Below are 15437 nucleotides of genomic sequence, written 5' to 3'. Positions count from 1 at the left end.
AGCTTCTTCAGGCCGAAGGAGCGCATCACAAACCACAGCTTAAGAGAGCGAAAGCGGCGGCTCAGAGAGATCTGCCAGTGCTGCGGGAGACAAACGCTAATCAATACACAGCAGAAACACACAGATAAACACATGCTAACGAGCATAACGTGACTCTACCATGAAGTCAGTGGCGTCTGAGTTCTCATGTCTCAGGTAAAGCGGGTCGACGGTGAACGTCTGCTGGAGCTTCATCTTATTCTTCACCCTGCGGTTCAAACACAGGCTTTACAAACATTCACTGAACTCACATGAGATTCATTAACGCTCGGAAAGAAATTAACACTCTGATTCCACAAGCATGCATTAAAATGATCAAAAGTGACAAGTCATTTATAATGTTTCAAATAAATGCTGCTCCTTCGAACAATCATGTGACACTGAAGACTGGAGTAATGATGCTGAAAATACAGCTTTGATCACAGGAATAAATTACACTTGAACCTATTCACATAGCAAACAGCTGTTTTAAATTGCAATAATATTTCATAATATTACTGTTTTTATTGCAACAGGAAAAAAAACAGGACACAAGAGTCTCTCACCAGAACGCCGTACAGTCAAAATGGACCATCATCCACTTGGATGGGTTGAAGACGAATGAATCGGCAAACTCAATTCCGTTGAGAAAATAACGCAGTTCAGGACACAGTAGAGCAGAACCTGCATACGCCGCATCCACGTGCAGCCAGAGACCCTCACGAGCACCTCCACACACAAATACACACACACACACACACACAGATAGATAGATACACACACACACACACACACAAACACACACTTTACTGACAAATAGCTTGGTGATTCATATGTTGCAGAACATTCATAAGCACTTAAACATCCTGATATATAAATATGATTTATATTATTCATAAATTATGGTACATGAGCAGCAGTTTTTCAGTGCTTTTTAATGACTCTCTGATTCATGACACTTACAGACAGGGCCGAGTTCATCCAGACGGTCAAACGAACACACACCGGTGGAGCCCAGCGTCGCACACAGCTGCAGGACACACACACACACGGTCAGAAACACGGCAGCACAGTAACGAACTCAACGGCTGATTAGCTGAGGCTGATTCACCATCACGGGTACGAATCCTCTCCTGCGGTCCTCCTCGATGGCTTGCTGAAGAGTTTCTCCACGCAGAGAAAAAGCCTCGTCCGTCTCCAGGAACCTGATCTTCACCAGAGTGATCAGACCGGCCTTCTCCACTGAGGAATGAGCCTACAGAACAAAACAAACACTCACTCATGATGATCCCAGAGACACTTTCAGAAGGAACAGTCAAAGAGCAGCATGGTGATCTGACGGTGATCTGATGGTGATCTGATGTGATCTGGTGGTGTTCTAGTGGTGATCTGGTGGTGATCTGATGGTGATCTGATGGTGTTCTAGGGGTGATCTAATGGTGATCTGAGGGTGATCTGATGGTGATCTGGTGGTGATCTGGTGGTGTTCTAGGGGTGATCTAATGGTGATCTGAGGGTGATCTGATGGTGATCTGGTGGTGATCTGGTGGTGTTCTAGTGGTGATCTGGTGGTGATCTGATGGTGATCTGAGGGTGATCTGATGGTGATCTGATGTGATCTGGTGGAGTTCTAGTGGTGATCTGATGGTGATCTGATGGTGATCTGAGGGTGATCTGATGGTGTTCTAGTGGTGATCTGATGGTGATCTGAGGGTGATCTGATGGTGATCTGATGTGATCTGGTGGTGTTCTAGTGGTGATCTGAGGGTGATCTGATGGTGATCGGATGTGATCTGGTGGTGTTCTAGTGGTGATCTAATGGTGATCTGAGGGTGATCTGATGGTGATCTGATGTGATCTGGTGGTGATCTGATGATGATCTGATGGTGATCTGATGGTGATCTGAGGGTGATCTGAGGGTGATCTGATGTGATCTGATGGTGATCTGAGGGTGATCTGATGGTGATCTGATGGCGATCTGAGGGTGATCTGATGGTGATTTGGTGGTGATCTGATGGTGATCTGATGTGATCTGATGGTGATCTGATGGTGATCTGATGGTGATCTGGTCACCGGTGAAGCACCTGGTCGGAGGCGTATGCGATGAGTCTGGAGTTCAGCACTGACTCGTCCGTGTCGGCGTGTGTGAACTCACTCTTCATCTGCAGGATTCGGTCTTTCCTCGCGACGAGCAGAGCGACCAGCGTACACTCACTGACCGTACTCTACACACAACAATGACTTACAGACATTTCTACTGTAAAAGTCAACAGAAAACATGCTGATTGGAACATCAGTTGTGACGTGTGTTGTATACCTGCAGGATTCCTCCTCCATTGCTCTGTGGATGATGGTGTAAATAATGATCTGGCAACCCAAGCGCTTTACACAACCAGTCCAACACACACATCTCCAGCTCAGTGCACGCTGGACTAGATGCCTGCACAACACACACACACACACACAAATACTATTCAACATGATGCGTAAGGCTGACACAGAGAGTGTTATGTGTGTGTATGAGTTTTTACCCAGGTGAAGCCGAGGCAGTTGATGGCATCTGCCAGCATGTCACCCAGCAGAGACGGCCATGAGGTGAGTGCAGGAAAATACGCATGCATGTGAGGACTCTGCCAATGAACAACCTACAGACAGACAGCAGCATTACAGAATACTGGAGTTCAACAGGACAGACAGAAAGATGGAGAGACAGAAAGACGGAGAGACAGACAGACAGACGGACCCCAGGCAGGATGATGTTCTCCACGTCCTTCATTATGCTGCTCCAGTCCTCCGGCTCATACGGGGCGATGCTGGGCAGCAGAGGACGCATGTAACCCGGCTGAACATCTGGAACGACCCGCCGCTCGCGAATCCGTGTGAGATACTGCTGGATGAAATCCACCATCTCCTTCCCTACACACACACACACACACATTATACTACAAACACACTGTGAGAAGATCTCTAAGAATCACTGCAAATACAAGACTGAACAACATTAGAGAAAAGTTATAAAACAATAGACAAATAGCAGAGACACTCAGATATTACAGCATAACATCTAATTCAGTAAAATTACCTTACAAGATTTCAGAAGATGACAACAGAACACAAACACTTGATTAAAATGTCCTGAATATCATTAATTCAAGAAGTAAATGTGATAGAAACCATCTCTCATTTATGTACACATCAAAGGTTTTTGTACGAGCTGTACGAGGTTGAATAAGGTTAGTTGTGTCCTGTAAAACTATTTAGAATCATTCGTATAATTCGGTTCTAACAGACAGGTCACTATTGGAGCGACACACTGGTAAGATTTGAAGGTTCAGATCAGTACCTCTCATCATGTACTCCTGCGACTGCATCACGTCTGTCAGACGAAGAGAAGATCAGTGAGCTTCAGATCTCCGTCCGTTCTTATAACTGCTGCTGACGGAGCCGCCCACTGACGCAAACACACCAACTACACAAAGACACGCTTTGATTCAGAACTGCACATCCTTATCTGAAATATATGTGTTTAAGAGCTCAGAACATTCCCAACACTGTAATACTTCATCTTCAGACACACAGATGCTGGAGATGCTGTTGCTGGTTCAGACTGTAAAACCCTTGTATTGTGTATTTATTCAGATGTTAATCAGCAGAGATGCTCAGATCCTCCTCAAAGAAACCAAATCCAGCACTGCTGTCTTTTAAGAATAAGAATTTTTATGACAGAAATCCTGAAAAGAGCATCACAAACAACAAACAGCAAAAATCTATAAACACAAGAGATCCATGTTAATTATCAGTGAGGAAACCGAGTCTGAGTCTGACATCTGACATCACTGCGCAGTTAAACCCTCTTCACCCTAAGGCCAGTGGAGGGTGTTGGGGTGTGGGTCAGAATCAAACCTGTGTCGGCCACATGAGCACCACAGCTGAGACGCTTCATGAAAGAACTGAAGTAAATGAATGATAAAGATCCGGTCACAGAAAGCACAGACACTGATGTCTTTCTTCACGCTCTGTGTGTGATTAGGTTAGGGTCAGCTTCTGTCTGTACGCCTCCTTCTCCAGGAACTGCTGCATGTATTTCTGCGCCTCAGAATCTTGTGTGTTATATGCTCATCATTGCTTTGATTAATCAAATAAAAAATGTGCATTTACATTGATGCTTTTGGCAGATGCTTATATCTAAAGACACTTGCACTGTCTTCAAAGTACACAGCTGATCATTTCATGCTTTCACTGGCGTTACGAGCACCATGATCTACTGAGTTCCAGGAATTTTATTGAAAGCATGTTATTGTACATAAACCAGCTCATGAGACCCTTACGAAAGGAAAATATATTTACCAATATATTTCTTAAAATATATTGTGATATATTGTAATATATTATTTTCCCTTTTTATTTTCTAATATATTATATATTTGAATACATTTAATAATATATTAATGATACACATATTATATAATATATTGCAAAATATACAAATGATTGCCGCTTTCAATATATTGCAATATATTGGAAAAAATAAATATATATAAGAATATATGCCTAATATATTACATGATATTTTCCAATATACTGCAATATGTTTTTGTTTCATAAGGGGAGGGATTATGGGACATGTGTCTGTACCTGAAAGTCCTCCAGCGAGAGCGTCAGCTGGATCTGTATGTCTTGTGTTTCTGTCATCTGATCATCTTCTTATTTCAAACGCTGATGTTTAACACACGGCTCAACGTTGATCACAGTTTCCTCTGCGACCTCTGTGTCCGACGACAACACAGCACTGCAGGAACACACACACACAGACACACACACTGAGAGAGCCGGGCAAACACACACACACAAACACACTGAGAGAGCCGGGCAAACACACACACAGGCACACAGACACACAGACACACACACTGAGAGAGCCGGGCAAACACACACACAGGCACACAGACACACAGACACACACACACACACACACACACACACAGAGAGCCGGGCAAACACACACACACACACACACACACACACACACACACACACACACACACTCACACACACTCACACACTCACACACACACACACACACACACACACAGAGAGCCGGGCAAACACATACACAGACACACACACACACACACTCTGAGAGAGGCGGGCAAACACACACACACACACACACACACACACACTCTGAGAGAGCCGGGCAAACACATTCACAGACACAGACACAGACACACACACACACACACACACACACACACTCTGAGAGAGCCGGGCAAACACACACACAGGCACACAGACACACAGACAGACACACACACACACACACACACACACACACACTGAGAGAGCCGGGCAAACACACACACAGACACACAGACACACACAAACACTCTGAGAGAGCCGGGCAAACACACACACACACACACACACACACACTTCTCTAGATGTTCATGCTTATGTGTTTCTCTCACTCTGCTGCCCGTCAGGCGTAGGGACTATTATGGGCTGGCTGATGCCTGTGCCTGTCTGCAGATTGCCCAGGTGAATGCTGTCTGTTACTACGGTAATGACCTGCTGACCTCCAGAGCTCATGACCTGGTGTATGTCTCCATCGACGGAGATCAGCTCTGCGTCAGAGACGAGGGTTAGATGACATCCCATCATCAGATCAACATCTCCATCAGAATGCACTTACTCTACACAACAACAACAGAGAGCATCCAGCGGCAGCATCAGGCTGATTTCACAGTCGGATCAGTGCTTTGATGCTGCTCTGAGACGCTGTTTGTTCAAATAACTGCAGGCTAATTTTCTTCATTGCACAGAGGGCAAACACCCAATCATGCGTCACGAGTGTTTCTGACAAAGGAGGTCATTCATAAACGCAGGTCGGGTCACCTGTAAATTTGCTGTTGTTGGCAGTCGACACAAGTCCGGCGACGTTCACCACTCCTCCGGGCCAGGGGATGGTCAGTGTGGATGGTCAGTGTGTGGATGGTCAGTGTGTGGATGGTCAGTGTGTGGAGGGTCAGTGTGGAGGGTCAGTGTGTGGAGGGTCAGTGTGTGGATGGTCAGTGTGGATGGTCAGTGTGTGGATGGTCAGTGTGGATGGTCAGTGTGGATGGTCAGTGTGTGGATGGTCAGCGTGTGGATGGTCAGTGTGTGGAGGGTCAGTGTGGATGGTCAGTGTGTGGAGGGTCAGTGTGTGGATGGTCAGTGTGGATGGTCAGTGTGTGGAGGGTCAGTGTGTGGATGGTCAGTGTGTGGAGGGTCAGTGTGGATGGTCAGTGTGTGGAGGGTCAGTGTGTGGATGGTCAGTGTGGATGGTCAGTGTGTGGAGGGTCAGTGTGGATGGTCAGTGTGTGGAGGGTCAGTGTGTGGATGGTCAGTGTGGATGGTCAGTGTGTGGATGGTCAGTGTGGATGGTCAGTGTGTGGAGGGTCAGTGTGGATGGTCAGTGTGTGGAGGGTCAGTGTGTGGATGGTCAGTGTGGATGGTCAGTGTGTGGATGGTCAGTGTGGATGGTCAGTGTGTGGAGGGTCAGTGTGGATGGTCAGTGTGGATGGTCAGTGTGTGGGTGGTCAGTGTGGATGGTCAGTGTGTGGATGGTCAGTGTGGATGGTCAGTGTGTGGATGGTCAGTGTGTGGGTGGTCAGTGTGGATGGTCAGTGTGGATGGTCAGTGTGTGGAGGGTCAGTGTGGATGGTCAGTGTGTGGAGGGTCAGTGTGTGGATGGTCAGTGTGGATGGTCAGTGTGTGGAGGGTCAGTGTGGATGGTCAGTGTGGATGGTCAGTGTGTGGAGGGTCAGTGTGGATGGTCAGTGTGTGGAGGGTCAGTGTGTGGATGGTCAGTGTGGATGGTCAGTGTGTGGAGGGTCAGTGTGGATGGTCAGTGTGTGGAGGGTCAGTGTGGATGGTCAGTGTGTGGATGGTCAGTGTGTGGATGGTCAGTGTGGATGGTCAGTGTGTGGATGGTCAGTGTGTGGATGGTCAGCGTGTGGAGGGTCAGTGTGGATGGTCAGTGTGGATGGTCAGTGTGTGGATGGTCAGTGTGTGGATGGTCAGCGTGTGGATGGTCAGTGTGTGGAGGGTCAGTGTGGAGGGTCAGTGTGTGGATGGTCAGTGTGGATGGTCAGTGTGTGGATGGTCAGTGTGTGGATGGTCAGTGTGGATGGTCAGTGTGTGGAGGGTCAGTGTGGAGGGTCAGTGTGGATGGTCAGTGTGGATGGTCAGTGTGTGGAGGGTCAGTGTGGATGTTCAGTGTGTGGATGGTCAGTGTGTGGAGGGTCGGTGTGGAGGGTCAGTGTGGATGGTCAGTGTGGATGGTCAGTGTGTGGAGGGTCAGTGTGTGGATGGTCAGTGTGGATGGTCAGTGTGTGGATGGTCAGTGTGTGGAGGGTCAGTGTGGATGGTCAGTGTGTGGAGGGTCAGTGTGTGGATGGTCAGTGTGTGGAGGGTCAGTGTGGATGGTCAGTGTGTGGATGGTCAGTGTGTGGATGGTCAGTGTGTGGAGGGTCAGTGTGGAGGGTCAGTGTGGATGGTCAGTGTGGATGGTCAGTGTGTGGAGGGTCAGTGTGTGGATGGTCAGTGTGTGGATGGTCAGCGTGTGGATGGTCAGTGTGGAGGGTCAGTGTGTGGAGGGTCAGTGTGTGGATGGTCAGTGTGGATGGTCAGTGTGTGGATGGTCAGTGTGTGGAGGGTCAGTGTGGATGGTCAGTGTGGATGGTCAGTGTGTGGAGGGTCAGTGTGGATGGTCAGTGTGTGGAGGGTCAGTGTGGATGGTCAGTGTGGATGGTCAGTGTGTGGATGGTCAGTGTGTGGAGGGTCAGTGTGGATGGTCAGTGTGTGGAGGGTCAGTGTGGATGGTCAGTGTGTGGAGGGTCAGTGTGTGGATGGTCAGTGTGGATGGTCAGTGTGTAGAGGGTCAGTGTGTGGAGGGTCAGTGTGGATGGTCAGTGTGTGGAGGGTCAGTGTGGATGGTCAGTGTGGATGGTCAGTGTGTGGAGGGTCAGTGTGGAGGGTCAGCGTGTGGAGGGTCAGTGTGGATGGTCAGTGTGGAGGGTCAGCGTGTGGAGGGTCAGTGTGGATGGTCAGCGTGTGGAGGGTCAGTGTGGATGGTCAGCGTGTGAAGGGTCAGTGTGGATGGTCAGTGTGTGGAGGGTCAGTGTGGTGATGGTCAGTGTGTGGATGGTCAGTGTGGATGGTCAGTGTGGAGGGTCAGCGTGTGGATGGTCAGTGTGTGGATGGTCAGTGTGGATGGTCAGTGTGTGGATGGTCAGTGTGAATGGTCAGTGTGTGGATGGTCAGTGTGTGGATGGTCAGTGTGGATGGTCAGCGTGTGGATGGTCAGCGTCTGGATGGTCAGCGTGTGGATGGTCAGTGTGGATGGTCAGCGTGTGGATGGTCAGCGTGTGGATGGTCAGCATGTGGAGGGTCAGTGTGTGGATGGTCAGCGTGTGGATGGTCAGCGTGTGGATGGTCAGTGTGGATGGTCAGCGTGTGGATGGTCAGCGTGTGGATGGTCAGCATGTGGAGGGTCAGTGTGTGGATGGTCAGCGTGTGGATGGTCAGCGTGTGGAGGGTCAGTGTGTGGATGGTCAGCGTGTGGATGGTCAGCGTGTGGAGGGTCAGTGTGTGGAGGGTCAGCGTGTGGAGGGTCAGTGTGTGGATGGTCAGCGTGTGGAAGGTCAGCGTGTGGATGGTCAGTGTGTGGAAGTCATTGTGGTGATGGTCAGTGTGTGGATGGTCAGTGTGGATGGTCAGTGTGTGGATGGTCAGTGTGTGGAGGGTCAGTGTGTGGATGGTCAGTGTGGATGGTCAGCGTGGATGGTCAGTGTGTGGAAGTCATTGTGGTGATGGTCAGTGTGTGGATGGTCAGTGTGTGGAGGGTCAGTGTGTGGAGGGTCAGTGTGTGGATGGTCAGCGTGGATGGTCAGTGTGTGGATGGTCAGTGTGGATGGTCAGTGTGTGGAGGGTCAGTGTGTGGATGGTCAGCGTGGATGGTCAGTGTGTGGATGGTCAGTGTGGATGGTCAGCGTGGATGGTCAGTGTGTGGATGGTCAGTGTGGAGGGTCAGCGTGTGGAGGGTCAGTGTGTGGATGGTCAGTGTGGATGGTCAGCGTGTGGAGGGTCAGCGTGTGGAGGGTCAGCGTGTGGATGATCAGCGTGTGGATGGTCAGTGTGTGGATGGTCAGCGTGTGGATGGTCAGTGTGTGGATGGTCAGTGTGTGGAAGTCATTGTGGTGATGGTCAGTGTGTGGATGGTCAGTGTGTGGATGGTCAGTGTGGATGGTCAGCGTGGATGGTCAGTGTGTGGAGGGTCAGTGTGTGGATGGTCAGTGTGTGGATGGTCAGTGTGTGGAAGTCATTGTGGTGATGGTCAGTGTGTGGATGGTCAGTGTGTGGAAGTCATTGTGGTGATGGTCAGTGTGTGGATGGTCAGTGTGTGGAGGGTCAGTGTGTGGAAGTCATTGTGGTGATGGTCAGTGTGTGGATGGTCAGTGTGTGGAGGGTCAGTGTGTGGATGGTCAGTGTGTGGAAGTCATTGTGGTGATGGTCAGTGTGTGGATGGTCAGTGTGTGGAGGGTCAGTGTGTGGATGGTCAGTGTGTGGAAGTCATTGTGGTGATGGTCAGTGTGTGGATGGTCAGTGTGTGGAGGGTCAGTGTGTGGATGGTCAGTGTGGATGGTCAGCGTGGATGGTCAGTGTGTGGAGGGTCAGTGTGGATGGTCAGTGTGTGGAAGTCATTGTGGTGATGGTCAGTGTGTGGATGGTCAGTGTGTGGAGGGTCAGTGTGTGGATGGTCAGTGTGGATGGTCAGCCTGTGGAAGTCATTGTGGTGATGGTCAGTGTGTGGATGGTCAGTGTGTGGAGGGTCAGTGTGGATGGTCAGTGTGTGGAGGGTCAGTGTGTGGAGGGTCAGTGTGGATGGTCAGTGTGTGGAAGTCATTGTGGTGATGGTCAGTGTGTGGATGGTCAGTGTGTGGAGGGTCAGTGTGTGGAGGGTCAGTGTGGATGGTCAGTGTGTGGATGGTCAGTGTGTGGAGGGTCAGTGTGGATGGTCAGTGTGGATGGTCAGTGTGTGGATGGTCAGTGTGGATGGTCAGTGTGTGGATGGTCAGTGTGGATGGTCAGCGTGTGGAGGGTCAGTGTGGATGGTCAGTGTGGATGGTCAGTGTGTGGAGGGTCAGTGTGTGGATGGTCAGTGTGGATGGTCAGTGTGTGGAGGGTCAGTGTGGATGGTCAGTGTGTGGATGGTCAGTGTGGATGGTCAGTGTGTGGAGGGTCAGTGTGGATGGTCAGTGTGTGGAGGGTCAGTGTGGATGGTCAGTGTGTAGAGGGTCAGTGTGTGGAGGGTCAGTGTGGATGGTCAGTGTGTGGAGGGTCAGTGTGGATGGTCAGCGTGTGGATGGTCAGTGTGTGGAGGGTCAGTGTGGATGGTCAGTGTGGATGGTCAGTGTGTGGAGGGTCAGTGTGTGGATGGTCAGTGTGGATGGTCAGTGTGTGGAGGGTCAGTGTGGATGGTCAGTGTGTGGATGGTCAGTGTGGATGGTCAGTGTGTGGATGGTCAGTGTGTGGAGGGTCAGTGTGGATGGTCAGTGTGTGGAGGGTCAGTGTGGAGGGTCAGTGTGGATGGTCAGTGTGTGGAGGGTCAGTGTGTGGAGGGTCAGTGTGTGGATGGTCAGTGTGGATGGTCAGTGTGTGGAGGGTCAGTGTGTGGATGGTCAGTGTGGATGGTCAGTGTGTGGAGGGTCAGTGTGGATGGTCAGTGTGTGGATGGTCAGTGTGGATGGTCAGTGTGTGGATGGTCAGTGTGTGGAGGGTCAGTGTGTGGATGGTCAGTGTGTGGAGGGTCAGTGTGGATGGTCAGTGTGTGGAGGGTCAGTGTGGAGGGTCAGTGTGGATGGTCAGTGTGTGGAGGGTCAGTGTGTGGAGAGTCAGTGTGGAGGGTCAGTGTGGATGGTCAGTGTGTGGATGGTCAGCGTGTGGATGTTCAGTGTGTGGATGTTCAGTGTGTGGATGTTCAGTGTGTGGAGGGTCAGTGTGGATGGTCAGTGTGTGGAGGGTCAGTGTGGATGGTCAGTGTGGATGTTCAGTGTGTGGATGTTCAGTGTGTGGATGTTCAGCGTGTGGATGTTCAGTGTGTGGATGTTCAGTGTGTGGAGGGTCAGTGTGGATGGTCAGTGTGGATGTTCAGTGTGTGGATGTTCAGTGTGTGGATGGTCAGTGTGTGGATGTTCAGCGTGTGGATGGTCAGTGTGTGGATGGTCAGTGTGTGGATGTTCAGCGTGTGGATGTTCAGTGTGTGGATGGTCAGTGTGTGGATGTTCAGTGTGTGGATGTTCAGTGTGTGGATGGTCAGTGTGTGGATGTTCAGCGTGTGGATGGTCAGTGTGTCTGGACTCTCGGGGTTCGTTGATCTTGTTCTGCATTGCCACCTGATGCACAATTATCATATTCATACACACACTATGACACAGATGTACTGGTTAACAGCTGTTTCTGCTAATTATTAAAACCACCTAATCAATATTATTAATAAACATCAATACTTTGTATTACAGAAGTAGATTCAATTACTGCGTATTCTTCTCATCTCTGCAGAAATCCACCCGTCCGCTCAGTTCAGTACAGCAGGCTAATAATAAATGAATGAGCTGATCTGTCTGACCGATGCACTGATGATACGTTCAGATTCATTCATGTCTCATTTATAAAAAAAATAAAATAAAAGGTTTTCTATTTTATTTTATTTCACTTACTTAAATTAAATTATTTATTTCAATGAACTAAAATGCAGTTTTTATGTTTTAGTCTTAATTAACTATAATAACTTATAACTTCATCTTCTGGTGAAGCGAACGACTCTCTGGTGATGACAGGAACAAAATAAAAAGCATAAATCCAATAGACAGAACAGTTGTTTGTCATTTAGAAGTTTATCATGCCTGTTTTTATCAGCAGGTGGCGCTGTCACCAAACCGCTCACGTGTCAAAGACTTGGACAGTCGAGCATTGAGAGTAAAACTGCCTGAGAGCGTCAGAAGAAGCTCTGAGTGTCTGTGAACCTGCAGGATCTCGTTCAGCTCGTGGCTGCTGTTGTCCAGCGTGATGTCCAGTGTGTTTTTGCAGAACTTGCTCTGCGTGTGACCATCGGCTCCAGCACGTCTCTGTGGCCCAGTGCAGTGCACTCATCTTCAGCATGTTCTTGGCGTTCAGGTCGGTGCGGTGCTGCAGAAACACACATGAATGGAGTCATTGTTGGATGATGAAAGGCCACACTTAAAGCAGAAAATTACAGCAAATGCAACATCAAAGAGCCATCGGCTCATAATGCACTGCTCACTCACCTTCAGCAGCAGCTCCACGTTTCGCGTGAGACCCACAGACCCCTGTGTGCAGCATCCTCTGTGCTGAGCCGACAGTTGTAGAGACACAATAACACTTCACTGTAAAGCACAGAGACACACACGCTCACATTCACTCTCTCACACACACTCTCTCTCTCTCTCACACAAACACTCTATCTCTCTCACTCTCTCTCACACACACACACACACAAACACACTCTCACTATCTCTCACACAAACTCTCTCACAAGTCAAGTCACCTTTATTTATATAGCGCTTTAAACTAAAAAGATTGCGTAAAAGCAACTGAACAACATTCATTAGGAAAACAGTGTCAATAATGCAGAATGATAGTTAAAGGCAGTTCATCATTGGATTCAGTGATGTCATCTCTGTTCAGTTAAATAGTGTCTGTGCATTTATTTGCAATCAAGTCAACGATATCGCTGTAGATGAAGTGTCCCCAACTAAGCAAGCCAGAGGCGACAGCGGCAAGGAACCGAAACTCCATCGGTGACAGAATGGAGAAAAAAACCTTGGGAGAAACCAGGCTCAGTTGGGGGGTCAGTTCTCCTCTGACCAGACGAAACCAGTAGTTCAATTCCAGACTGCAGCAAAGTCAGATTGTGCAGAAGAATCATCTGTTTCCTGTGGTCTTGTCCTGGTGCTCCTCTGAGACAAGGTCTTTACAGGGGATCTGTATCTGGGGCTCTAGTTGTCCTGGTCTCCGCTCTCTTTCAGGGATGTAGAGGTCCTTTCTAGGTGCTGATCCAGCATCTGGTCTGGATACGTACTGGATCTGGTGGCTACGGTGACCTCGGAACAAGAGAGAAACAGACTAATATTAGCGTAGATGCCATTCTTCTAATGATGTAGCAAGTACATAGGGTGTTATGGGAAGTGTTTTTACATCTTGATTCACTGCTACGAACTGATGGCGGTCATATAAGTACGATTTAAACCATACTAATGCACTTCCACTGATGCCAACAAAGTATTCAAGTCTATGCAAAAGAATGTTGTGGTCAATTGTGTCAAACGCAGCACTAAGATCCAATAAAACTAATAGAGAGATACACCCACGATCAGATGATAAGAGCAGATCATTTGTAACTCTAAGGAGAGCAGTCTCAGTACTATGATACGGTCTAAATCCTGACTGGAAATCCTCACATATACCATTTTTCTCTAAGAAGGAATATAATTGTGTGGATACCACCTTTTCTAGTATCTTGGACAGAAAAGGGAGATTCGAGATTGGTCTATAATTAACTAGTTCTTTGGGGTCAAGTTGTGGTTTTTTGATGAGAGGCTTAATAACAGCCAGTTTGAAGGTTTTGGGGACATGTCCTAATGACAATGAGGAAGTAATAATAGTCAGAAGAGGATCTATGACTTCTGGAAGCACCTCTTTTAGGAGCTTAGATGGTATAGGGTCTAACATACATGTTGTTGGTTTAGATGATTTAACAAGTTTATACAATTCTTCCTCTCCTATAGTAGAGAATGAGTGGAACTGTTCCTCAGGGGGTCTATAGTGCACTGTCTGATGTGATACTGTAGCTGACGGCTGAATGGTTGCAATTTTATCTCTAATAGTATCGATTTTAGAAGTAAAGTAGTTCATAAACTCATTACTGCTTTGGTGTTGGGAAATGTCAACACTTGTTGAGGCTTTATTTTTCGTTAATTTAGCCACTGTATTGAATAAATACCTGGGGTTATGTTTGTTTTCTTCTAAAAGAGAAGAAAAGTAATCGGATCTAGCAGTTTTTAATGCTTTTCTGTAGGATATGTTACTTTCCCGCCAAGCAATACGAAATACCTCTAGTTTTGTTTTCCTCCAGCTGCGCTCCATTTTTCGGGCTGCTCTCTTTAGGGTGCGAGTATGCTCATTATACCATGGTGTCAAACTGTTTTCCTTAACCTTCCTTAAGCGTAAAGGAGCAACTGTATTTAAAGTGCTAGAAAAGAGAGAGTCCATAGTTTCTGTTACATCATCAAGTTGTTCTGAGGTTTTGGATATGCTAAGGAATTTGGATACATCAGGAAGATAACTTAAAAAGCAGTCTTTTGTGGTAGAAGTGATGGTTCTTCCATACTTGTAACAAGAAGTAGAATTTACAATTTTGGCTATATGAATTTTGCACAGAACTAAATAATGATCTGAGATATCATCACTTGGCTGAATAATTTCAACACCATCAACATCAATTCCATGTGACAGTATTAAATCTAGAGTATGATTTCGACAATGAGTAGGTCCTGAAACGTGTTGTCTAACACCAATAGAGTTCAGAATGTCTATAAATGCTGATCCCAATGCATCGTTTTCATTATCAACATGGATATTAAAATCACCAACTATTAAAACTTTATCTGCAGCCAGAACTAACTCGGATGTAAAATCACCAAACTCTTTAATAAAGTCTGTATGGTGCCCTGGTGGCCTGTATACAGTAGCCAGTGCAAACATAACAGGGGATTTATCATTAACATTTGTTTCTCTGGATAATGTTATATGAAGCACCATTACTTCAAACGAGTTATACTTGTAGCCTGCCCTCTGAGAAATCCTGAAAACGTTATAAATTGAAGCAACACCTCCACCTTTGCCTTTTAGACGCGGCTCATGTTTATAACAGTAATCTTGGGGGGTGGACTCATTTAAAATAATGTAATCATAATCTCACACACTCTAACTCTCTCTCTCTCACACGTCTTCCGTGAGGGGCTGACACGCTGTTTTGTCTTTATTTTGATTATTAAAACCTTATTTGATTGTCCACCGGTTCCCGCCTCCTTTTTCCCGATGATTATGAAGTTTTAATCGTTACAATTATAAGTAACGCTGCACTTCTACTAACTATCCTGAGATGTCCACTTCGCAAGTCACTTACGTTCGAATATAACAAACGTCTGAAGCAATAAGAGAAACGTACAAAATGTGCAGAGCAGTGGTGCACGAGAACTGGAATTGAGAACCGCTGCGTTAGAGTATTAGTAGAGTATTAGTAAACTGGTAGGATTAGGGTTAGAATAAATTGGCATGTATTTGCAAAGTAACTTATA

At 47.4% G+C, this 15437-nt stretch overlaps 1 protein-coding gene across 2 annotated transcripts in view; it reads right to left on the bottom strand.

The window, feature by feature from the left end:
• hdc (histidine decarboxylase) overlaps nt 1-12351 on the bottom strand; it is a 14270-nt gene extending 1919 nt beyond the window's left edge. The window contains exons 1-11 of one of the 2 annotated variants that reach the window (XM_059547340.1): nt 12005-12351; nt 3362-3487; nt 2762-2934; nt 2550-2663; nt 2336-2458; nt 2103-2243; nt 1130-1273; nt 982-1048; nt 585-747; nt 160-247; nt 1-80 (exon numbers count right to left, since the gene is read on the bottom strand). The exon at nt 1-80 is cut by the window's left edge and continues 19 nt beyond it. In XM_059547340.1, the coding sequence (XP_059403323.1) occupies nt 1-80; nt 160-247; nt 585-747; nt 982-1048; nt 1130-1273; nt 2103-2243; nt 2336-2458; nt 2550-2663; nt 2762-2934; nt 3362-3389 (1121 nt within the window). In that variant the 5' untranslated portion in view covers nt 3390-3487; nt 12005-12351. Of the gene's footprint in view, nt 81-159; nt 248-584; nt 748-981; nt 1049-1129; nt 1274-2102; nt 2244-2335; nt 2459-2549; nt 2664-2761; nt 2935-3361; nt 3488-5913; nt 5975-12004 lie in introns of those variants that run through there. The other variant, XM_059547341.1, reaches the window with a different exon arrangement.
• Between the last annotated feature and the right edge of the window lie 3086 nt (nt 12352-15437).

Source organism: Carassius carassius, unplaced genomic scaffold (assembly GCF_963082965.1).
Source record: "Carassius carassius unplaced genomic scaffold, fCarCar2.1 SCAFFOLD_65, whole genome shotgun sequence".
In the NCBI taxonomy this organism is placed as follows: Eukaryota; Metazoa; Chordata; class Actinopteri; order Cypriniformes; family Cyprinidae; genus Carassius; species Carassius carassius.
Note: the sequence above shows the minus strand (reverse complement) of the source record. Positions and strands in the feature narration are given on the sequence as shown.